Source organism: Pipistrellus hanaki (assembly GCF_964339955.1).
Source record: "Pipistrellus hanaki genome assembly, chromosome: X".
Classification (NCBI taxonomy): Eukaryota; Metazoa; Chordata; class Mammalia; order Chiroptera; family Vespertilionidae; genus Pipistrellus; species Pipistrellus hanaki.
In genome coordinates this window covers 43,267,580-43,292,794 of record NC_140524.1, presented here as the reverse complement: position 1 = coordinate 43,292,794, position 25,215 = coordinate 43,267,580, and the positions used below count along the sequence as shown (strand labels likewise).

At 39.2% G+C, this 25,215-nt stretch overlaps 1 protein-coding gene across 2 annotated transcripts in view; it reads right to left on the bottom strand.

Moving 5' to 3' along the window:
• The window catches only part of DCX (doublecortin), a 158,099-nt gene that overhangs the window by 23,608 nt on the left and 109,276 nt on the right, over positions 1–25,215 (bottom strand). The window contains exons 4-5 of one of the 2 annotated variants that reach the window (XM_084870497.1): positions 15,246–15,348; positions 13,166–13,303 (exon numbers count right to left, since the gene is read on the bottom strand). In XM_084870497.1, the coding sequence (XP_084726623.1) occupies positions 13,166–13,303; positions 15,246–15,348 (241 nt within the window). The remainder of the gene's footprint in view (positions 1–13,165; positions 13,304–15,245; positions 15,349–25,215) is intronic. The other variant, XM_084870496.1, reaches the window with a different exon arrangement.

Sequence of the window (25,215 nt, the reverse complement as noted above, 5' to 3'; positions counted from 1 at the left end):
TTTAATGCCCATTCACTTATCTCTGGCTTTCCCTCCCATTTTAATCCTAACATTTGAACTCAACTCAAAATCAAGCACACTGGGTTTGGTTTTATGTCTCTTTTGAAATATTGCTCACTGAAAGCAAGTCCAGTCTAAGAAAATCCTTGGTTTTATGTCTCTTTTGAAATATTGCTCACTGAAAGCAAGTCCAGTCTAAGAAAATCCATGAAAATAATTTCAGAGGTGTCTTAATCATTAGTTATTTTTTGACAATTGTTTTCAAAACATTTACCACATATACAAGAACTAGTAGCCAGTAATCACTGGTATCCATTTAATCATAAGGGTATAGAGGCTTAGAAAGAGTAGGACTTGCTTAAATGGTATAAGACACTTCTATTCAATGGATGATGATTTGAGGGATTTGCTCATAGATTCATTTTTAAATTCCCTTATGGTTAGTACCGCACATATCTTTCTCATTGTGACCTTTTAATAATTGGTTCTCCGTCTTGTCTCCTCTAATTCCCTAATGTTTTACAGATGGAGATCTCAATACATAGTTCATCTACTTCCTCAGTTTTTCTCATATTGAGATGCTCTCAGTGTTCCTTCATTCCAGTCTAAAGATACCCTGTACTCTCCCTACATACACAGGGAGTTTTTTTCCTGGAAAACCAACCAAGTAGAACAAGGTAGTTTCAACTTACTTCAGAACAAGGCCAAGACAGAACCCGTGGTTTTCACATACTCAATCCAAAGAGCTGTTGGGTGGGATGTTTATATTGGTTTGGCTAATTGTTTCTCCTCAGTGGAAATACTCCAAATATCCATAAATTAAGGAAGCAAGAATTGAGGGCTCAGGGAAAGTTCTTCACTAATTTGATCATATGGCTGTTTCTCAGGCCAAATTCAATCATAGTCTGTGAGATACTATAACTTGAATGTTAAATATATTCTTGACAGAATTTTTGCAGCTAATAGAGTTGTGAATTCTTTCAATAATGAAGAAAAGTCATAGTCTTCCCTGTTGCAAAACTAATATATCTACCCATTCCAGCAATTTAACATATAACATTTTCCCTCAAGAAGAGAGTCACTGTAAGAAGGCTGGGCAAAGTCCAGGATTGCTTTCTCACAACATCTTTCTGATGGGGGTAGGAAGGAGGGAGAAAGTTGTTTTCTCAGAATAAATGCTCAAATTTATTTCCTTTTGAAGGTGGTTCTGCTGAGAACATGTTTCTGGTGAAGCAAGCCTGCTCACTACCAGTTTTATGCAGCAGCAACCAGAACAAACTGCACTAATCTTAATTTGTGGAAAAATCACAAAGTTTGGAATCAGGCAATGTTTTAAATCCTGGCTTAACCATTTTCTAATTATGTATCCTTGAGTAGAACGTAACCTCTGAGAGTCTGTTTTCACATCTGTAACATTTGAATAAAAAATAATGTGATCTGGCCGGGACCGGTTTGGCTCAGTGGATAGAGCGTCGGCCTGCGGACTGAAAGGTCCCGGGTTCGATTCTGAACAAGGGCATGTACTTTGGTTGCGGGCACATCCCCAGTAGGCGGTGTGCAAGAGGCAGCTGATTGATGTTTCTCTCTCATCGATGTTTCTAACTCCCTATCCCTCTTTCTTCCTCTCTGTAAAAAAATCAATAAAATATATTAAAAAAAAATAATAATGTGACCTGAATAATTGAGGTGTTTTTTTGTTTTGTTTTGTTTTGTTTTGTTTGTTTGTTTGTTTGTTTGTTTGTTTGTTTGTTTTTTAGAATTACATGACTGACTATACATATAATGCTTGGCCAAGTGTCTTAGTAAAATGGAAGGCTTCAATAATGACAACCTCAATTGATATTAATAAGGCCACTACTAGAAATGGAAGGAATTGAGTAACTGTACAAAAGATCGGCACTGAGTTAGGAAATCCCCTTCCACAATGGATGATATATCCACCTATACTGGATGAAGACTAACTCATTAGCTAGCAGTTAGGCATTGGAGGACTGACATTTTTCTCAGTGAAGACTATTCTGTGGGGTTTTTTTTGTTTGTTTTTTGTTTTTGTTTTTTTGCATTTTATTGTTGTCCTCCCTCAAACACAGCACTTGGCCCTCTGTTTGTCTCTCTTTTTACTCTCTCAGTGGGAAAGGGTGTCAATGAGTGCAGTGTCGAACCATTAAAGGTTTTTTAGAAGATAAGTAACACAATGGAAACAGAGTTTTAGGACAAGCAATGTGGTGGCACCAGAACAGATGTTTGAAGCAGAGGTGCTATTAAGGAGTCTATGAAATAATCCAGGTATCAGATGATTAGGGAAAGGAAGGAACTTCTGTGTGAGTAAAGTGAAAATGTTTCAAAGGTTCAACAACAACAATGGCAGCAGTATATGGTGGACATGAAGAATTAAAGAGGGGGAAGAGTCAAAGTATCGCCAAGGTGCTGGGCCTGGAGAATAGAATAGAATTGAATCTATTGTGAGACAGGGAGTTGAGAAGAAGAAATTTGTTTAATTTTAAGACACATTATATTTGGCTTCTATAAGCAGGATTGTTGGCTAAGCATTAATAACAAAGATGTCTAGAAGGAAGATAGAGGCCAGAAATGTAGATTTAACAGCCAACTCCCTAAGCCCTGATATGTTATATTAATCACCAACTCTGTTCTATGTTCTGATTTCCCCACCCTGCCTGAAATATGTATTTCCTTACAAATCCTATACAATAAAGAGGTAATATGCAAATTGACCACCACACCCTCGCACAAGATGGCCACCCCCATGTGGTCACAAGATGGCCACCACAAGATGGCCAGCTGGGGAGGGAAGTTGTGAGTGATCAGGCCATAAGGGGAGGGCAGTTGGGGGCGACCAGGCCTGCAGGGGAGGGCAATTAGGGGTGACCATGCCTGCAGGAAAGGGAAGTTAGGGGCAACCAGGCTGGCAGGGGAGGGCAGTTTGGGGGCACCAGGTTGGCAGGCTGGCAGGGGCGAGCAGTTAGGGGTAATTGGGGCAGCAGGGGAGCAGTTAGGTGTCAATCAGGCTGGCAGGGGAGTGGTTAGGGTGTGATCAGGCTGGCAGGCAGAAACGGTTAGGGGCAATCAGACAGGCAGGCAGGTGAGCAGTTAAGAGCCAGCAGTCCCTGATTGTGAGAGGATGTCCAATTGCCAGTTTAGGCCAAATCCTACAGGGGTCCCAGATTGGAGAGGGTGCAGGCTGGGCTGAGGGACATAAATTTCATGCACCAGACCTCTAGTTGAAATATAACTCCCCAGAGTTCCAGACAAGATGGTAGAGTATGTAAATGCTGTACTAGTCTCCTCCCACAATCAAAATTACAACTAAGCTACACAACAACCATCATTCAATATCACCTGAAGTCTAGCTGATCAGAAATTCTACAACTAAGGATATGCAGAAGAAGCCATGAGGAGACTGAGAGAAGAAGCAAAGAATCTGAAGGTCCTACTGGTCCTACACCCACACGAGGCAGTTAAAAATGAAGAGGGATATCTCTGTTGCAGAAGCCCTCTGAGAAGTGAGGGGTCCCAGGCCCATACCAGCTTTCCCAGCTCAGGATTCTAGAGCTGGGAAGAGAAGTTCCCATAACTTATGGATGTAAAAACCATCAGAAATTGTGGCTGACTGAGATGAAGGGCTTCTGGAGTTCCAGGTACTCCTCTTAAGAGGCACAGACCTACTGGGATTTACTTGCTCTGAGCCTCAATGCTAGGATGGCAGCTCAAAAGGCACCAGGCACTTAAATGTCTGGTTTCAGGGTGAGGGTCAGAGGGGCAGCTTTCTCCCAAAAAGAAGTGCTGCCAGATCCATTGTTTGTTTGTTTGTTTGTTTTTCTCCCAACCCCCTGCAAGTTTAGGCGAGCAATATATCTGAAAATCCATAAACTTGTCTAGCAGACTTCTTAGTGATTCCCTGAGATCTTGCCCCACCCACTGTGTGGATGCACCCAAGCCGCTGCTAGTGCTTTTCCATACAAATGACCTGTCTGGGATCATGCTGTGGACTTCCCCAAAATCTCTCAGAAGTTCACAAACCCTAAAGAAACAGTGTCTGGAATCAGCATGCCCATACCTCTCTTAAGCAGCCTGAAGCTGGGCACTAAAGGCAGCTGGCTTCAATTCACAGGTTACCTCTGACAGGCACCTCCAAACCCAGCACAAGTGGCAACCATCTGCAGATCACTTTGTAGCTTATATCAGGTGATCTCATTCAGGGCACTGGTATGACTGACTTTGGTCTGAACCTCCCAAGAGACCCCAAAATGACACACCCACTGGTCAGCTTTAAACCACACCAGAGTACCACCCAAAGAGCACCAGAGCCCTGCTAATGTGAATCCTGCTCTGTAGGGTCAGCCTTTGCACATCAGTTCCTCCTTCTCCAGTATAGTCATGGTCAGTCTTCACATTCAATCAGCTTGAGGCTCAATCCTTCCCATTGATGTGCCAACAGCAATCAAGGCTCAACTACAACAGGAATGTACAAACATTCCACAGAAAAGACACACCTGAAGCACCCAGCAAAGGTAACCAATGAGTTTGTGCCAGTGGGCCCCACAGGATACCTACTACATAAAATCATTCTATCAAAGCTGGGAGCCAAAGTAGCTTTAATATATAAAACCAAACACAAAAAGGCAGTCAAAATGAGGAGACAAAGAGATGTCCCAAATAAAAGAACAAAACAAAACTAGAGAAAAAGAACTAAATAAAATGGAGATAAGCAATCTACCAGAAGCAGAGTTTAAAACACTGGTTATAAGGGTGCTAAATAATCTCAGTAAGAACTTCTATAAAGAGATAGGAAACATAAAATGGAGATAGAAAACATAAAATATTATAGAACCAGTCAGAAATGAAGAATACACTAACTTAAATGAAGAAGGCATTATAGGTACTCACCAGTAGAGAAGATAAAGCAGAAAATAAAATCAGCAATTTGAAATAAATAGAAGGAAGCAGAAAACACCTAATTAGAACAGCAAAAAATAAAAAAATTAAAATAAAAAAATTAACCCCTTATAAATGAAGAAAGTTTAAGGGGCCTCTGGGACAACATCAAGCATATCAACATTTGCATCACAAGGGTACCAGAAAGAAAAAAGAGAGCACAAGGAATTGAAAACCTAATTAAATAAATATGATGGAAAACTTTCTTAAACTGGCCAAGGAAATAGACATACAAGTTTAGGAAGTGCAGAGAGTCCCAAATACAATGAACCCAAAGAGGTCCACACCAAGATACTTCATTAAAAAAGATACATAAAATTCCAAAGGTTAAAGACAAAAAAATATTAAAACCAGAAAAAGAAAAGCAGTTAGTTACCTACAAGGGAGCTCCCATAATATAGCTGATTTCTCAACAGAAACTGTGCAAGAGGGATTGTTAAGAAATATTCAAAGTGATGAAAAGAAAGGACATAAACCAAGATTATTATACCCAGCAAAGCTATCATTTATAATGGAAGGATAGATAAAGAGCTTCCTAGATAAGACAAAGCTAAAGTAGTTCATTACCACCAAACTAGTATTATGGAAAGAAGAAGAAGAAGAAGAAGAAGAAGAAGAAGAAGAAGAAGAAGAAGAAGAAGAAGAAGAAGAAGAAGAAGAAGAAATATATATATATATATATATATATATATATATATATATATATATATAAAATAGCACTAATTATACATCTATTAACAAATACTTTAAACATAAATGGATTAAATGCTCTAATAAAAATAGAGGGTGACTGAATGGATAAAAAAAAAACATAACCCTGAAATATGTTGTCTATAAGAGAGTCACTTCTAATCAAAAGAAGCACAAAGGTTAAAAGAAAAGGCATGAAGAATAATATTTCACAAAAATTGAAATGAATTGAAAAAAGCTGGGGTAGCAGTAGTTACACAATACAAAATAGACTTTAAAACAAATGTCATAACAAGAGACTAAGAAGCACCCAGTAATTACACTTCTGGGTATTTATATAAAGAAACCTAAAATATTAATTTGAGAAGACATCCAACATTATTTGCAATAGCCAATATATGGAAGCAAGCTAAGTGTCCATCTCTATGTAAATGGATAAAGAAGTAGTGGTGCATATATATTGTACAATGGAATATGACTGAGCCATAATAAAAAATGAAATCTTGCCACCTACAGCAACATAGATGGACCTAGAGAATATTGTGCCAAGTGAAATAAGTCAGATGAAGACAAATGCCATATGATTTCACTTATATATGGAATAAAAAAAATAACCAAACAGAAACAAACTTGAAGGGATTGAGAAGAACAAGTTGTTAGTCACAAAATAGTCATAGGGTATAAATTACAGTGTAAAGGATATAATAAATAATATTGTAATAACTATGTATAGTGTTAAATGGGTACCAGTTTTGCCAGGGTTATAAGTTTATGGTCACTGTGTTGTATACCGGAAACTAATATAATATTGCATGTCAATAGTAACTGAAAAAATGAAGAATGTATTTTTTTAAAAGAAATATAACTCTCCTTAAAGCTCCAGTTCTTTCACGAAGCCTTCCTTTAGCACCCAAGCCCCTGATGAACTCTCTTTTCCATTATACTTCCTGTATTTCTCATTCACTTGGCATTTAAATAAACCACTGCCATTAACTCAAATTTAGCACCATAGCGCAATAGTTAAATTGCAGACTGTGGAGCCAGATTACCTTGGTTCAAATCCTAGTGCTACCACTTTCTAGCGGTGTGAACCTGGGAAGTTGACTTAACTTTTGTAAGCCTTAGCTTCTTTATCTTCAAAATAGGAATAATATATTTCTCATAAGGTTGTTGTAAAGATTAAAATAGTTAATACAGGTAAAATAATTAGAACATTTGCTTGGCACATAATAACTATACAATTATTTTTAGAAAAATTTTGTTAAATTTATATGACTACTGGCTTCCCAAATAAATTATAAATTGCCTAGTGACAGGGAATTATCATTTTTTTCTTCATAGCACCTACTACCCTGTTTCCCCCAAAATAAGACAGTGTCTTATATTATTTTTTGATCCCAAAGATGCGCTAGGTCTGTCTTATTTTCAGGGGATGTCTTATTTTTCCATGAAGAAGAATATGGTACACATTTATTGTTAAATGAAAATAAAGGAAATTTATTACCTGTATATGGTATGGTAGTACAGTAGTTGTCAACACAAACCAGACAAACTGTGAATCCTACAGTATCAAGACTTTACTCATTTATTCAATGACAATCATATCATCTTCTGGAACATCATCATAACAATCCAATTCCTGAATTTCCTGGTGAATTTCTTGTGACTCCATTTCTTTCAGAATCAGTGGACCAAATCTCTCGTTTAGCCTGGGGGGGGGGCTTATTTTCGGGGGGATGCCTTATATTTCACTCAGAAGGAAACCTGTAAGTAGGTCTTATTTTCGGAGGATGTCTTATTTTTGGGAAAACACGGTACTACTAGGTACACTATCAAACTGAAATCCCAGGATGATATGATTGCATCCTATGCCATGTGGAGTACTAAATGTACCCCATTATACTGCTTTATTCAACCATTTCATTAGTGGTTCGTCCATGACAATGGGAAAGTTGCCACAGATATAGGGAAGTTCTTCCATTTAAGCTAGATATAAGCTGTGGTTTTAGAAAGAATAAGAATGGGGAGGAGAGAGGGGAACTTGTTCTTTTCACCTAGCTCTGTCAATGGTACCAGTTCCCTTTGGTGTGATAGTAGGGAAATTGATGAAATGTCTTATCCCCTACTCCCCACATCCTATGCCTGGAGCTGGGAGAAGATGAAATAAAGCAGAGACACAAGAAACACCCAACAGACACCCTTCTTTTCACCATTCTGGAGCTTCCACACCCTGCCTCAGGTACTCTGCAAGTATTGCCTTCCAGACCTTGGCTCTTGGGTACTAAATAGTTGTGTGACATTGGGAAGATCACAAATAATAAATTTCTTTATATTTTAGTTTCCCATATAAAGAAACGGATTAATTATCTTTATCCAACCTAACTCATGGTGCTAACACCGTGAGTGATGAATGAGGTGACAGATTTGGAAATATTTGCAAAGCACAGAGCATTTAATTCATATAATAGATCATTATTTTGGACCTCTCTTAGATGAAGAAGAAAAGCATAGGCTTTCTGTTGTCTATTAAAGTATCCGTTAGTCATATGTGGCTATTGAACATTTGAAGTGTAGTTAGTTTGGACTGAGATATGATGTGAGTGTAATATACAACACCATTTTAAAGAATGTAAAATAATTTGTTAATAATTTCCTACATTGATTAAATGTTGAAATTTTAATATTTTGGACAGACTGAGTAAAAGAAAATATATTATCAAAACTAATTTCCACTGTTTCTTCTTTGAACTTTCTAACAGTAGCTATTATAAAATGGAAAATTAGATACAAGGCTTGCATTTGTGGTTTCTGTTATATTCCTATTGGACAGACTGGTAGAGACAGTTACATCCAGGAAGGTTAGAAGAACAATGCCTCTCCATTTTAAGCAACTGAAAGCAGTCTGTTCAGTGCAGAAGAGAAAGACTCACAAATACAATTCTCCCATGGACCCTTTCCAGCCCTCCTCCCCACATTGTTTTGTGCCCCTTGACTGTTCCTTTCAAAGTCTATATATTTCAGTAGAGAAGCCATTATTTTTTGGGAGTTTGGAAACAGAAAAAAGTTGACTCTCAGGAATTGGTGCATATAGGTTGGGAGAAGGGGGTTTGGATCATTGTAGCTACGATGATGATAATGACTTATTGTTGAAGAATAGTAAACTAATTATGACATTACAATTTGCTCATCCTACCAGGGTGGGAAATTAGCCTCCTGGGAGGGAGGGAGAGAGGGAGGGAGAAAGGGAGGGAGGAAGGGAGGGAGGGAGGGAGGGAGGGAGGGAGGGAGAATGAGAGGGGAGAGGAAGGAAGGAAGGAAGGAAGGAAGGAAGGAAGGAAGGAAGGAAGGAAGGAAGGAAGGAAGGAAGGAAGGAAGGAAGGGAGGGAGGAAGGAAGGAAGGAAGGGTAAAGATTCCTTCCCAGCAACTTTGTCCTTTTAATTTAATTCAATTGACGCTAGTTGCATGAAGGGAAAAATTATTACATTAATGGCATAAATGAAAACGAACACACTAGAAATGTCTTCTTTTAGTTCTGAAACCAGGCTTACCTCTCCTCCATCAAAGTGGCAAGTTTTGGGTTAAAATGGCAAATGTGACTGTCACTACACAAGTTTACTTTAAACATTCCATAGAAGTGAGCCTCCTAGGCTCAGATTTTCTCTGCTGACCACAGTCCCTTAGATTACTTGAAATACAGACATGGATAACAGGACTTGGAGTCTAAATCCATTATCTATGCCCAGTGAGAATGAATTCCTTATAGCAATATAATAGTAAATCTTTCCTAAACTCTAATTTAGGACTTAACAACAGATATTCCATGTGGGGCAAACTCAGTATTGGCATAAGTAGGTAGGGAATGAACTCAAAGGGAATAAAGTAGAAGGATTTTGATTTATTCAGAGGCAGAACAAGAAAGAGACAATTAAGTAGTAAGGAATAAGGATTCAAATTATGATGAAAATTACAGACCAAATAGCATCAATTTACTAAACCTCAAGTCAAACTGAACCTAGATATTAACTAAACCATGAATTGGACCAAATATATATATTTGAAAAATCAATCAAATATATTCAAACCAGAATCAAACCTATATATTTTCTAGCGAACTAGAACATCAAAACATTCCTTTAACTGAACATGAACTGAGCCAATATTTTACTTGGGTTGAGTCCCTGTTAAAGAGGAACATTTTTTGCTTTCATTTGCCATCAAAGGAAGGTAGTTAAAATTCCTTGGAAGTGGCTTATCTTCCACAACTTTTAGTTATTCACGTTAAATAAAGGAATGTGAATCCATCCACATGTCCCAGATTCAAGACAGACTAACATAGGAGGGAAACATGGTGGTACTACTATATTCTAGAAAAGAACAAAGCATATCAGACCTACCCAAAGGTAATGTTCTTTGGTTTAATGTATATTAACCTGCATATATGTTCCTTACTAAAAGCTCAGAAAAATCTTGACACTATGAAATAATTATTTCTTCTTAATGCCTGTAAGGGGTAATATACACTAATGTAAAATTGTGTTGGCTATACCTCATCCTTCTGATTCTATGATTCTGATTCTATAGAAGCTATTTGTACAACTATGTCAAATCCAAGCCTTATCTAAAATACTGTTTTGCCTGAGATCATTTTGCCCCATGGAATGTTCACTGACTGGATTCTCTTAACTTGGCTTTAACAAACTGCCATGTAATGGGCAAGGTTATATAACATAGATCACTTTACTCCTTGGGGCTGAAATCATATGAAGACCCAAGACCATCATTTGACATGAAGCCAAATGTTCTGGAAATTCCCAAAGATGCTGACTAAATTGGAGTTAAGCTTCACTTATGTTCATGAACTATCTGAAAGGAAAATTTAAATTTTCACTACTGAGACCACTTTAGATTTTATATTTGTAGGGAAAGAGAATAGGGCCTGCTTGTAATTCTGAAATCTACCAAGTCCCTCTTTCCCTCCTCAAATTCATTACTCTGTTTATTTTGTATCTGTGACTATATCCTCATCCTTTCCCTTTAGCAAGTGAGTTCTGAAGGAGCAAGAACATATCTTGCGAACAAAACTTGGGTTGATATCTAGAATAACTCCTTTCAGCCTGACAAATATTCACTGAGTCTTTATGCATTCCTGATCTGTCTCTAATATCTTGGAATCGGTGACATGCATTTTTTACAGAAGGGACCTTCACAGGTAGCATGCTGAAGATCAATGATTTGACATGCTTAAGTTGTGTTTAATTATAAGTGGTTGTGCTCATCTGTACTGTGTAACACAATTGGATACAGTCTTCAAAGAAAAACATATTACTTCAAGCTGCTGCTTCCTCAGCATTTCTAACTCATGAGTTGTGTGGTAGTTTAAAAATAGGTTTGTAAATTATTTGATACTCTTCCCTGCAAGAGTTGGAGCCTGATTCCTTATCCATGAATGTAGGCTGGACTTAGATATTGCTTCTAATGAATAGACTACAACAGATGTGACAGTTTGTGGCTTTGTTCATTCTCTTGAATCACTCAGTCTGGGTGAAGATCTGCAAGAGCCATCATGGAAGTGGATCCTATAGTCCCAGTTGAACCTTCAGATGACTACAATCCCAGCCTACACCGTAACTACAACTGCAGGAGAGATCCTGGGCCAAATAAGACCACCTAGCTAAGCCACAAAAAATTCATGATCCATAGAAACTGACATAAAATGTATATTTTCTAAGCCACTCAGATTTGGGGCAATTTTTTTCATAGCAAGAAATAAGTAATACATGTTAGAAGTCTCAAAAATAACATGTGATTTTTTTAAAATGACTAGCTAAGTTATTATTACCAGACTTTGATATTGATAAAGTGTTTGAAATCATTTTTGCAAGACTTTGCTTAGAATATGTGCAATTTCATTTTCAATCCAAGTGTTAAAATATGTGTCCTTGAGGTTTGAACAATATGAATTTGTTTAAATGGATACATGTGCTATTCTGTACACTTAATCAAAGTATCACCAAACACATGCATTTTTATTTCTTCAGCAAACATTACCTAAATGCTTATTGCATCTCTAGCACCATACTGTGAGAAAGAGGTGCTCTTATAAGTCCAGTCATTAATAAGCATTACTTGAGCATCTAGTAGGGACTAGGCACTGAAGATACAAAAAGGAACATGACAGCTGGCTCTTGAGCGCCCCAGTATTTAGTTAGGGAAGTAAACAGATAAATACATACTATGTGCATGTTATGATAATTCAGAGAACAGAACAACTATGTTTTTGAGGTATTGAAGGATGAATAGGTGTTTTCAAGCAAAGAAAGGTAGCATTCCAGGTACAGGGGAACAATGTGTGCAAACACATGGAAATATGGAAAGCCTAAAGTGCCTCTTCACAATTTAGTTCCTTCTTCCTGAAAATAAAGAGATGACTGGTGACATGCATATTTCTAACATTGTGAGGCCAGCATGACAGGTTGGTTTTCTAGACTACAGGCATTTCAAGCCAATAGGCTGCTCAAGAAAATTAAAGGAGAGAGAAAAGGTGCTTATGATCTGTGCTGAAATGAAAGGTTCTCAAGCTGGAATTCTCCTGGTAATCCCTGAGCCTTGGGAGGATAATTGTGTAAGTTCTTCAGGACCATATATTTTCCTTACCATGAACAACTCAAATTGTCTGTACATGAGTCTAGTAAGCTTCCAAACTTATACTTCTCTGTACACTGATCTAAAAGGTCTTTTGCCTTTTAGATCAGTGTACTGTGGGTATAAGACGTCATACCAGAACATAAACCAATATACTCCTGCCTTCATCAGTAAAGTCATGTTATGAAAAAAAGTCAGCTGAAGTAAATGGGTTGCTCAATGGTATGATTTACATTTGGCATAAGCTTCTAAACTTGCCATAGAGTGATAAATTGTTCATGGGGTGGCAGTGATCCATAGACCACATTTTTTTTTTATCACTTATTATCCACTAGATAAAAATCCTATATGATAGATCTCTTTGTTTCACTTCAGAACCTGGCTTATATATATTTTTTAAATTGTAAAAATAATGCAACTTATCTTGTTTCCCTTTTTGTTTTGAATTCTATAAAGTTCAAAGTCAACTTTGAAGCTCAAATGCATCAATTATGTTGACACTTTAAGGTGGCATTTTTTTAAATTCTTGTTTTTGTTTCTGATATTTCAAATTTATGTGTGACAATTATTTCGTTACTATTGTATGTTTTTGCTGGATGATGTCAAAAATAATGACAACGAAGACAACCACAACAATAAGCATTGCAGTAAGCATGGCAAAATAGGCCAGATTTCTTGAGTAGAATCCACTTGAGTAGAATCAGGGCCATGTGTGTGTCTCCGTGATTCCCAACAAGTTGAATTGTTTAGACTATGAAGTCATAGAATTGGTATCATGGAGATACAATGGTGTTCATGAGGGACTCATTCCTCTTCATGCAGAGGGTACTGGCCTCTGTAAATGAAGTCATTATACACAGTTAAGAGAAGAACACTCACCGTCTTGGTCGTTACCTGAGTCAGCTGGAGACTTGCTCCGGCGCATGGGGCCAGGGCTCTTGGCTGAACTCTTCTGAGGCGTTGGGGATGCCTTTGGGCCAGCTGTGGCTGAAGGGTTTCCTTTCATGACTCGACATTCTGGTGGAAAAAGACACAGACGTTTACTGGAGCTCGGGGAGGATAGAGGCTGGTCATATAATATTAACAACCTCTGTAAGCTGAAATAACCAACACAGGTCAAAGCACTGAATGGCTTAGGTCCAAAAGGTGGTCCTCATTTTTTGAAAAAAAATGATGTCTCTGGAGAGGGAAACAGTGGAGAAACTGTCAAAAGTAACCTGGGATAAACCAGGTGTTTACATCCCTGCATTTTGGAAACAAGAGAAAGTGTTAAGAAGCAGGTTGAATAGGTCAATAATTAACTCAATCATTTGTGGACAAACAAGCCATGTCTCAGAATAGTACCTGTTGACATAATTAATATCCTTGGAGAAGAGATTGCCAGTTTAGAGGTTGTAATCACACAGATGAAACATTTACAATTAATTTAAATTTTATCCTTTATTTCATGTCATGTATTGTGATAGGCATATTTGGGATGTCATGTGATTTTATAAATAAGCACTAATACCACCACTACCATCTTTTTTTTAGTTTAAATGCACATATGTTATCATAACCCCTCTGCTAATTTAATGAATAAATGGGCCAGCATTGACTCTGCCACTGGGAACTTACAGAAAGCTAGTGGGTGTGTGGGAGAGTCTGCCAAATGTTCCTGCTATGGCCCCAACCCCAGTTTTACATGTTTGGAGCACCCTTTCTATTTAGGTCACTCAGTATCCCTACTATGGCAATTTGGGGCACTTATTGTGCTAATATATTAGAATGAGTATTATACTAATTTTACTGATAAGAATACAAAAAACTTAATCCTCTTGCTTAGGACCACAAAGCAAGAAAATAGCAGAACAAGGACTAGCAGCCAAGTCTTTTGAGTCCCCATCTAGTGTTCTTCCTACTTTATTTTATAGACTTTCCAACTTTGTGCTGCTCAGAGTAGAAACAAACGGCTTAACAAGAATTGGTTTTTTCTTTGGATACCTCCTTGTCACTTTCTTAAAGATGCATTGAAATATCATTTACCCAGAAAGAATAATGGATCTTTTCTAGTAAATTAAGGTTATTTTAAGAAATTCAATTAAGCAGAAAGCTCATTCTTGTTTTGATTGATGAACTTCAGTTATCACTGTCCAGTGCTAGAGATATAGAAGGTATAGGAAAATGGACATAGCCATTTTGTTTAGCTATTTTATGGTCATTTGCCTCTTCTCAAAGGAAACAAAGTAGAAATGCCACCTCTTTCAGGGTCCTTGTCATTTAAGTTGTTTGTAAAGTCTATATTAGTACAACTCAGTTTGTTTTTCTCACTCTCTATTCCTCATAAGTGGGAAATATTCTTTGAATGTGTCATTCCATTTGGATCATATCCTAAACCTGATGTTGTGTGAACTAAATTACATTAATTTACATCTGGAGATTAGACTCAGAAAAGGGATATGGGCAGAAGTTTCATCTCCTTCCAGAGACTAACAGCCCTTTGGACTCTTGAGTCAAAAGGCAAAGGGAATGGGGCAGCAAACCAGGGTGAGTAAAGGAGAAAGTTTTCATAGTAAGAAAATAGAGGGGACTCTAAGATAGAATCACTAACATGGGCCATATAAGCTAGAAGAGTTGACTAGAAAAAATGCAAGCATAGAATATACAAGTTGACTCCAAATGTTCCTCCCGTGGGCTGATTGTACCTGTCAGTCCATGTGACACATATGTGTTTTAAGAAATATGGTGACTGTTAGGGTAGAGAGTGAGTCTTTATGAGTTTGGATGGTGGGCATCTGGGACATCCAATTAACCTTTCATTTAGTGACTCATGTTTCCAAAAATATAAAAGAAAGACTAACAATATTTTCCCTTTGGAGAGCATGAATGGATGTGCTCCAGGCCATATGAACCCATGGAAACCCTAAGGGATATAATGAGAGAGAACAATAGAGCAATAAAATCCAGTGACTGTGCTTACCATTTTCATCCAGAGAAAAGTCATCCTGAGCATAGCGAAATTTTTCAGGACCACATGCAATAAATACATCATCATCACCAAAGAAATCATGGAGACAGGTTACCTATGGAGAAAGCAGAATCATTGGATTGCTATTGGATGGCCTTATGGCAAATAAATTCATAGCATGCTGGCAGAGGGGGAAAATCACATCTGAACCATTATTTCTAGCCCTAGGGATCTTCTTTTTCTCAAAACACTAGGCTCAGAGTCTGTACACAGCCCCTAATGGATAAATATATACTGAATGCCATTGTCTTTCCATTTTTCATGGTAACCTTGTATCAAAAGTAACTTTGGAACCATGTCCAAATGGAATATCCCCCTCTGAACAAAAGTCAACAAGAATATGGCCTTACAAATGTTACCTTTCCTTAGAGACACAGAGATGACAGTAATCCTAGCCCAACTCTGGGCCCAGAGGTCTGGGTCAAGGGTCTTGACCAAGGCAGGTAAGAAAGATCTTCTTAAGCATGTGTTGGAGAGGCTGTGACTGACCGAGAGGGGAAAGTTCCTCTCTTTATCATTTTCATTAGTTTTTAAAGAAGGATATCAATTCTTAACTTCTTTGTCCCCCCCTCCCAAATTGAACTTGTGTTAAAAATGGACCCAGAACCTGGTCAAGGCTCAGAATACCATTCCAACCTGAAAAACAAGAAGGGGAAAACTGTCCTGACCATTTAAAACATAATTCAGAGCAATTGATCCCCATAGGATTGAGATTCTGCTGATAAAGACATGTTCCCAAGATTCTCCCCACCCTCTAGTCCCCTATGCATTGCTGTCCAAAATAGACTGTCTTCACAACCCCTTTGCTGCATAAAGCAACAAGGATCCCTGGGAAAGTATGGTGCTCCTTGTAGTCTCCCTAATTCTCAGCTTTCCTAATTATATCTGACTAGAGGTTCGGTGCAAGAAATTTTTGCACGAGGAGGGGGGCGGTCCCCTCATCTCAGCCTGCACCCTCTCGCAGTCCAGGAGCCCTTGGGGAATCAAGCCTAAGCCGTCAGTTGGATATCCTTAACACTGCTGTGGAGGCAAGAGAGGCTCCCACCGCTGCCGCCGTGCTTGCCAGCTGTGAGTCCAGCTTGTGGCTGAGTGGTGCTCCCCCTGTGGAAGCACACTGACCACCAGGGGGCAGCTCCTGTATTGAGCATCTGCCCCCTGGTGGTCAGTGCACATCATAGAGGCAAGTTGTTCTGCTGTTTGGTCAATTTGCATATTAGCCTTTTATTATATAGGATAATTAGTTCAGCACACCAGGTAAAATCCAGAAGAAGCAATGAAGTTAAAACACTCTTATCTCAATCTTTAGTTTGAAAGTATTCAAAGCTTCTAATTGTTCTAAGCTATCCATTTAAGCTGTCAGCAATGACTATCCAAAGGTGCAGTGCTCACAAACAGGGCCTGTTGGGTACACTATGTTACATTTGAAAAATGTTTATATTAATAATATCATTCTCCATTCTGGGTCTAATAAATTCTTATTTCCTCAGCCAATATAATTGCAAGCTTTACACAAAGAAAAATATGCATAAAGATTTTCCTCATTTTTTTCAGCCTCCCAATCATACAAGAGATGTTAAGAGGAAGGAAGGAGACTTGGAGAACTGTCAGGGTTGCTCCTATCAAGCTTCTTCCAGACCTAAGTTCTGACCTAATCAAATAATATAAAATCCTTCTCTAGCCCTTTGTCCCTCATTCATTCATTTCACAGTCATGTAATGATAATCAGAACTACCACTAACTCTGTGACAGACACTCTGTTAAGTACTTCTAAATTTGTAACCTCATTTTACTGTCACAAAAAATCTTATAAGTAAGTATTTTATCTTCACTATTTTATATATGAGAAAACTGAGGCCCAGAGGCAATAAGTAAATTACTCAGGTGAAAAGGGATGAAGCCAAACCAATGCAGATATGACTCCAAAGCCAGTGCTTTTGTCCACTTGGTAATACAAAGCACTTAGAGATTGTCCATACACTGTGGAGATAAAGATGAATAACACTCAGGCCAAGACTTCATGGATCTCGCAGTCTGAAAGAATGAGAAACATTGAACCAGAGAATTTCAATGAGTGGTAAGATAGAAGAATTTTTAGGTACCATGGGAGCTATTTAGTAGAAAGTGAAAAAATCACTGGCTGGCATTATTAATTCAATAATTACCCTGCATATTGTCCTGGAAGCAGATCCAATGACAGAGGCTACATGGCTTCAAACCTTGCTGCACACTCCCACTGGCATCTTGGAATTTAGCTTAATAAAATCTGGAGCCCCTAACTTGGATACATTGTATGTCTCTGAATTATTTACTCCATGACACCTCCTTGACCATGAAGGGGTTTCCCCTGACTCTGACTGGCTGCTTTTACTTTTTATCATGAATGAGGAAAGCCTCATGCTTGAATGCCCTTTCACTAGTAGTCTCTAAGATTTAGCACTTTGTTTCAAAACCTGCCTGTAGGAATTTTAGAGGAAGATGGCTGCTGACAGGAAGGAAGACTGCAAGATAGAGTGTAAATGAGAGAACAAAAGGAGAGTGTGTGGTAGCACAGGGAGTGTATATTTGTGGGCGAGGAACAGCCATACTCCAAGGGACTCTTGGAGGTTGCAGAACCGGGTTCCCCTGGCCGGGCAGCCTACGCTGGCTGCTGCTGAAATCTCTCCCAGAGCAAACCCCCTCTGACATGAAGACAGCACCATCTTGAAAGGGAGAGTAGCTATTATTGGAAGCCTATACAGCCCTGGAATCTACAACAACAAAACCCAGGGAACAGCTGCGAACCCAGGAACACTGGACCTCAAGCAGTGTGAATACGTGGACTTAGATGAGCTCTGCACCTTCTCACTGAAAGGTCATATTTCGCCTAGGAAAAGGTGAGGTCTGCAATCTAGGCAGGCGAGAGAAATGCACACAACTGGAGCTAGAGGCTCTGGGAAAGTCTGAGCCCTACAAAATCCACGGTCTTTGGGGCTGATCTCAAAATGTGGAAGGGGATCCAAAGGGCTGCTAGCAGATGGGAACTCTGAAAAGTAACCCATAGCAGGACTGGGTGCAAAAAGGCAGCTTGAAATTTTGACAGTGTGCAAGCTGCTTAGTGCCAGGGGGGAAAAGACACACACACTCACAGTGCCAGAGGTAAAAGTTGCAAATTCATGCACTTACTCTGGCTCTTTTTTTTCCTCTTTAAATCCTTGCTTTTGATTACTAAGCCCAGTACATAGGATCACCCAATTTCGGACACTCTCAGAGATTGCAGGGGAAAGTTGTTTTTGTGGAACCTGGGAATCAGAGCAGGGAGTAATGAACAGAGAATCAGCTCAGGGGCAATCCATACTTCCAAACCAGTATTAAGTGCAACAGGGAAAACAAAATCTAAATACTGGCTAGAGAGGATTTATAGCCCCAGAGGTCAATCCAGAAACACTGTCACAAAGGGGTTGAATCACAAATTGACTCTTGTGTAAACACAAATAAAGCATTCTAAGAAACAAAGAAATACTGCCTGCTGGAAAATCAGGACTGTGGTTTATAACACAGAGGAGCAGTAGAACACAGGGAACTTCAATACTGTCCTGACTACAGGACAGGAAACAGGCATACCATACAGAACAGTAGAGAAAGTGAATGACCGTCACTACTGCACATTTTAATTTTTTTCGTATTTTACTTAAGAAACTAATTTTAAATCATTTTTCATCACTTGATTTTACCTTTTAAATTATTATATTTTTATTTTTAATCAGTGTTATCACTACTACTATTTCACCTTTTTTTAAGTGTCATTTTATTTTCTCTTTATATTATTTTATTTTGGTATTAATGTTCTACATTTTATTTTAATTTTTCCTTTAGCATCATTTAATCTATCTCAATTTTATCTTTATGCCAACATTCTCTTCCTCCCTTTTTTCCTTTGGTTGTCCTGTTTTAGATGTTCTATATTCCATCTTTTTACCCCCTGTTAAAAATTCACCCTATTTATATATCTGATTCCCGAACCCCTGCTCTAAATCCATATACATCTCTCCTATTTCTTCACTGCCCAAAAGTATATTCTCCCTGCCTTTTTTTTTTTTTTTTGGTCTGTTTTTTTCTGTTTTTGTTATTGTGGGTTTTTTTGTTCTGTTTTGTTTTTTTTTGTTCTATTTTTTTGGTTTAGTTTTTTCTTGCTTTCTGTCCTATTGTTGTTGTGAACTTGATTGTTGATTAGATTGATGATTGTTGTGCTTATTTATGAGACTGTTACACATTTTTTGTTTTTGTTTGTTTTTGAGTCTGTTTTTCTTCTCCTTATTACTACTTGCTGTTTGTACTTTGCATTCATCTTTGGGTATTTGTGGTTTACATTTTTGGGGATTAGTGGTTGCTCTATTGGAGTATTCTCCCCATATAGATAGTTTTCCCCCTTCTTTTTTACTCTCTTTATACTCTCTCTTACTTTATTTCCTTTTTTCAATATCATTTTTGCACACACACCCCCTTTTTTTTCTTATCGCCCAATTCTCTTTTCTCTGGTGGCCACCTTTATTTGTGACTATTAGTATCAAGAATACATTGGTGTTCAGTGACTTGTGCCTTGTGCCTTGCTGCGTTATATTTTGTGCCTTTAAATCAACACAGGAGAGAGAGCTACATAACCAGATAACCAGAGAAGAGAGATCATGGGGAGACAAAGAAACAGCCTGCATATGAAAGAAGAGGAGTCATCACCAGAAAATAAAGTAAATAACATGGAGGCAACCAATGTGTCAGAGAAAGAATTCAGAGAAATGGTCATAAGGTCATTGAAAAGAATGGTAGATAAATTCAATAATAGGTGTAAGAACCAAGAGGATATATCTAGTATCACATAATTTCACTTGTCTAGGGGAAATAATGAACAACATAAACTGATGAGAAAAAACAGATCTGGAGACAGGTAAGCATTGATCAGACTGTCAAAATTCAAAGGGAAGGTAGGGAAGGGTGGGGGTAAGGAAGAGAGATCAACCAAAGAACTTGTATGCATTCATATAAGCCTAACCAGTGGTCATGGACAACAGGGGGGTGGGGTCATGCTTGTGGGGGGTTAGGATGGGAATGGAGGGATGAGGATAAATATGAGATACCTTAATCAATAAAGAAATTTTAAAAAATAAAGAGAACCAAGAGGAAATGAAGAAGAACCAAGAAGTGAAAAATGACATTTTTGATGTAAAGATCTCAATAAAAAGCATCAACAGTAGACTAGAAGGAGCAGAAGACCACATCAGTGAACCAGAAGACTAGGTAGAAAAAAATACCTAAGCAGAGCAGATTTTAGGAAAAAGTCAGTTAGTGAAAGAAAAATACCACATGATCTCATTCATTTATAGATAATAAGAACACTGTAACCTGATAAACAGAAAGGCAGATTCAGAGGCAGAGAAGCATCCAATAGACTGTAAAATTACAGTGGGAAGGCAGGGGAGTGTCGCGGGGGGGGGGGGGGTTGTAAGAGAGTAACCAAAGGACTTGTATGCATGCATATAAGCAGAACCAATGGACAGAAGACACTGAGGTGATGGGCTGAGGGCATGTGCCAGAGGGTAGGGGAGGCTGGCATGGGGAAAGGTCAATGGGGAAAAAATAGACATATGTACTATTTGTAATACTTTAAACAATATATATATATATATATATATATATATATATATATATATATATATATACACACACACACATACACACACACACACACACACACACACACACACACACACACAGGACCCATTGCAGAAAGATTCCTGCAAGCAGTGGCCACCACTGCCACCTGCCTCACCCACCACTGCTGTCTCCCGCCCTGCCGACGCTTTCCCTCTGGCAGCCACCTTGCTTTCCACTTTTCCTCCCTCTTCTTTCTATGCTATCTTCAGTCTTCACTGCTCCCTCCCTCAGCGAATGCAAATTAACCACCATCTTTGTTGGGTTAACTCGTTTTGATTGGTTGTGGGTGTAGCAAAGGTATGGTCAATTAGCATTTTTCTCTTTTATTAGTGTAGATATATAATGACAAGCCCCAAATTCTATCTAATAAAGGGGTAATATGCAAATTGAACATCATTCCAACACACAAGATAGCCACCCCCATGTGGTCAAAGATGGCCAACCCCATGTGCATACAAGATAGTCACCACAAGATTGCCAGCAGGGGAGGGCAGTTGTGGGCAATCATGGCAGGAGGAGAGGACAGTTGGGGGGGAACTGGCCTCAAGGGGAGGGCCATTGGGGGGGACCAGGCCTGAAGGGGAGGCCAGTTGAGGGTGACCATGCCTGCAGGGGAGAGCAGTTAGGTGTGACCCAGCCTGCAGGGGAAGGCAGTTGTGGGTATCAGGCCTGAAGGGTAGGGCAGTTGGGGGTGACCAGGCCTGCAGGGGAGGGCAGTTAGGGGGTACCAGGCCTGTAGGGGAGAACAATTATGGGTAACCAGGCTGGCAAGGGAGGGCAGTTAGGGGTGGCCAGGTTGGCAGGGGAGGACCATTGGGGGTACCAGGCCTGAAGGGGAGGGAAGTTGGGGGTACCAGGCCATTAAGGGGAGAGCAATTGGGGGTACCAGGCCTGCAGGGGAGGGCAGTTAGGGGTGACCAGGCTGGCAGGGCAAGGCAGATAGGAGTGACAAGGCCAGAAGGGGAGGGCAATTAGGGGCAATTGGGCAGGCAGGGGATCAGTTAGGTGTCTATCAGGCTAACAGGCAGGCAAGTAGTTGGGAGCCCTCCCTGGATTGTGAGAGGAATGTCTGACTTCCCATTTAGGTCCAATCCCACCGGGCAGTTGGACATCCCTCGAGGGGTCCAAGATTGGAGAGGGTACAGGCTGGGCTGAGGGACACATACACCCCCCATGCACGAATTTGGGGCACCAGACCTCTTGTCAATAAATAACTATTAATATTACTTTAAAAAATAAAAATAAAATAAACCTGCCTGTATTTTCATGAGTATTCTCTAAGTCATTACCATTATATCACAGGTTTCCTGAATGTAAAGACTAAGTATATCCATCCCTCTGGATCTATCCATGGTTCCTGGTAGAGGGCTTATCACATAGTGAGAATGTAGCCAGAACTGTTTTTGCCTCAAATATAAAAAATTATTTTTCTCATAATTATGCCAACTAGTTTAAAAACTTAGATGCTTAGATGAAACAGATGATGCTTAAAAGAAAACTTAAATAATGAAATTAGCTCAAAAAGTAATAGAAAACCTCAATCTACTAACCATAAAAATAATTTAGTAAATACTTCAAACAGCAACACTTTACCAAAAGGCACCAGAACATTCATTTTGGAGTATTTGTGGAAATTGCTTCCCAAGAAGAAAAACCAAAAGCTCAAAAAGCAGCCATTGAAGTGACACACCATGCTATCCTATTGTAGGAAAACAAAGCCTCACATATTGCTCTAGTGATTGATGTTACAAAGACCTACCCTCCTCCAACCCCAAGCCTCTCTGCCCCACCCAGGCTTTGGGAAAGTCTTTGGATACCCCTCCTTTGGGGAGCTTCTAAGAAAGGCAAAGCCCCGTATGCTTATGATACACTCGCAGTGGTGGCGGCTGGCTTCTAACACATTCATTTTTCAATCCAGCTGTTCAGCATCAGGTTTCTTGTGTGATCCCACCCCACATTTTCTTTTTGGCTCTAAAATGTAGACCAATTCACATTGTGCATGTGGATACCCAGCTTTTCCAATTGACTTAGATACTGAAACACAACAGCCCTCCTCTACTTTGTTACAGAGCTGGAAAAATATCAGGAACACAAAATACAGAGTCAAAGTGGCCCAAGGATACACAGATGGCTCATGGAAGAGTTGAGAGTAGCACTTAGGGGTCTTGATTGAATTCAGGACAAAACAATTAAATTTACTGATAGAAAATGCCTTCCTAGAGCCCTGAAAGGCATCTATATAGCCTAGACAGGAGAGGCCCCATTTGTCCTAACCAGTGTCTGATACTTAGAACATTTTACTGGATTGAAAACAAAGCATCTGTATGGATCTTATTTTTTATCTATGAACAAGAAAACTCCTATTTATTACTCTAATTGGCAAATAAGTATGCAATGGAGAAGAAGGACAAAGGGAAAGAGGGTGAGAAGGAAGAGGAAAATAAATAGTAACAAAGAAAGAAGAAGGAGGACAGAGTGTAGTGTAACCCTGCTGGAGTTGCTCAGTGGTTGAGCATTGATCTATGAACCAGGACATCACAGTTCAATTCCCAGTCAGGGCACATGCCTGGGTTTCTGGGCTTGATCCCCAGTAGGGGGTGTGCAGGAGGCCTATCAGTGATTCTCTCTCATTTATGCTTCAATCTCTCTTTCCCTCCCCATTCCTGTGTTAATTCAATAAAAATATGTTCGTTTGTTTTTAAAAAATAATGGAGTGTAAGAAATTATGCCCAAATGAAACTCACTCTACACACATGGTTTTTGAAATTCCATGGAAGTAATGCAACATAAACCTTAGTTTATGTTGTAAATGTATAATTTTGACATTAGTTCTTTGAGATATAATGCCCATCATTAAGTGGAAACGGAATTGATAAAAATAATAATCATTATGATACTACTCAGGGAAAAGGAGTCTTATTGACATCAGCTTTTGTATGAGTCACATTTGAATATTTAAGTCATGGACAAGAACACAAAAACAAGACGCCTATGTTTGTAATTAACCAACTGCCAGGTCAAAATCAATAAAATCGACTTTAACATTGAACCATCAAATCAATATTCTTCCTTTTTTAAAAATCAGAAGCTATTGGGAGAAAAAAAGCTAGCTTCATTGTACATTAGTTAGTGTGAACAATAGATTATATAGTTTATCCACTGATTTAAAGGTCAAAGTAAAAATGGGGAGATGAAGACAATAGGTCACTGTGTGAGAGTAGTTTTATTCTATTAGCTGAAAATGGCAAGCTCACTCTGACTTGATTTAACCTTGAATAATTCTTCATCCAGATACTGACACATAGTTCTCATATGTGCCTACTGTTGGTAGATTCTAGATTTCACTATCTAATTGCTCTGATAGAAATGTTGTCTCAGGAAGTAAGATCTTGCTTCTATATGTATTAGACTCACTTTCAACATGCAAAATATTTTCATTGAAAGGTCTATCCCACTAATATTCATTTATTAAACATTATGGCAAAAGATTATGTGACAGATTCAGAAATATATGAGAAATATGCAAATTAGGTCAGGACTCCATAACGATCATGAAACAGCTCAGGAGGAGTGGCTGGGCCCAACTCGAGCCTGAGAGAACAACACACAGGTGCAGCCCAGAGCCTGAGAGAAGAACACACAGGGGCACCTGCTGTAAGCCTCTGTGGCACAGCTGGGGAGGGCATGTGTGCGCACACGCACACACAAACGCGCACACACACACACACACACACACACACACACACACACACGGGGCATCTGCTCCAATCCTCCACAGAGTGTCTGGGGGCAGGCCCCCAGTTGCCACACACCCCAGCAAATACACACACACACACACACACACACACACACACAGTGCCTGTTTGGATTCTCCACAGCACAGTCTGACATGCCCTCATCCTTCTCCCTGTCTCATATCTTGGAATTATTATTCCTTATTTTGACAGACACTTGAGTGAACCAAGTAGCACCATCACATCCCAGTTAAAAGATCATCAATTACAGTGAAACTACACTTTCATTTCATCTCAGCCACTATTTCCAAGGCTGTACTCTGAACCTTATCACCACCTGTAACTGCTAACATCAGAAATCATAGCATGGCCCTGGCCAGAGTTTTTCAGTGGTTAGAGCGTCCACCTACCCACTGAAAGATCCAGGTTCAAGGGCACAAACCTGGTTTGCAGGTTCGATCCTCAGCCCTGTTCAGGGTCAGATGCAGGAGACAACTAATTTA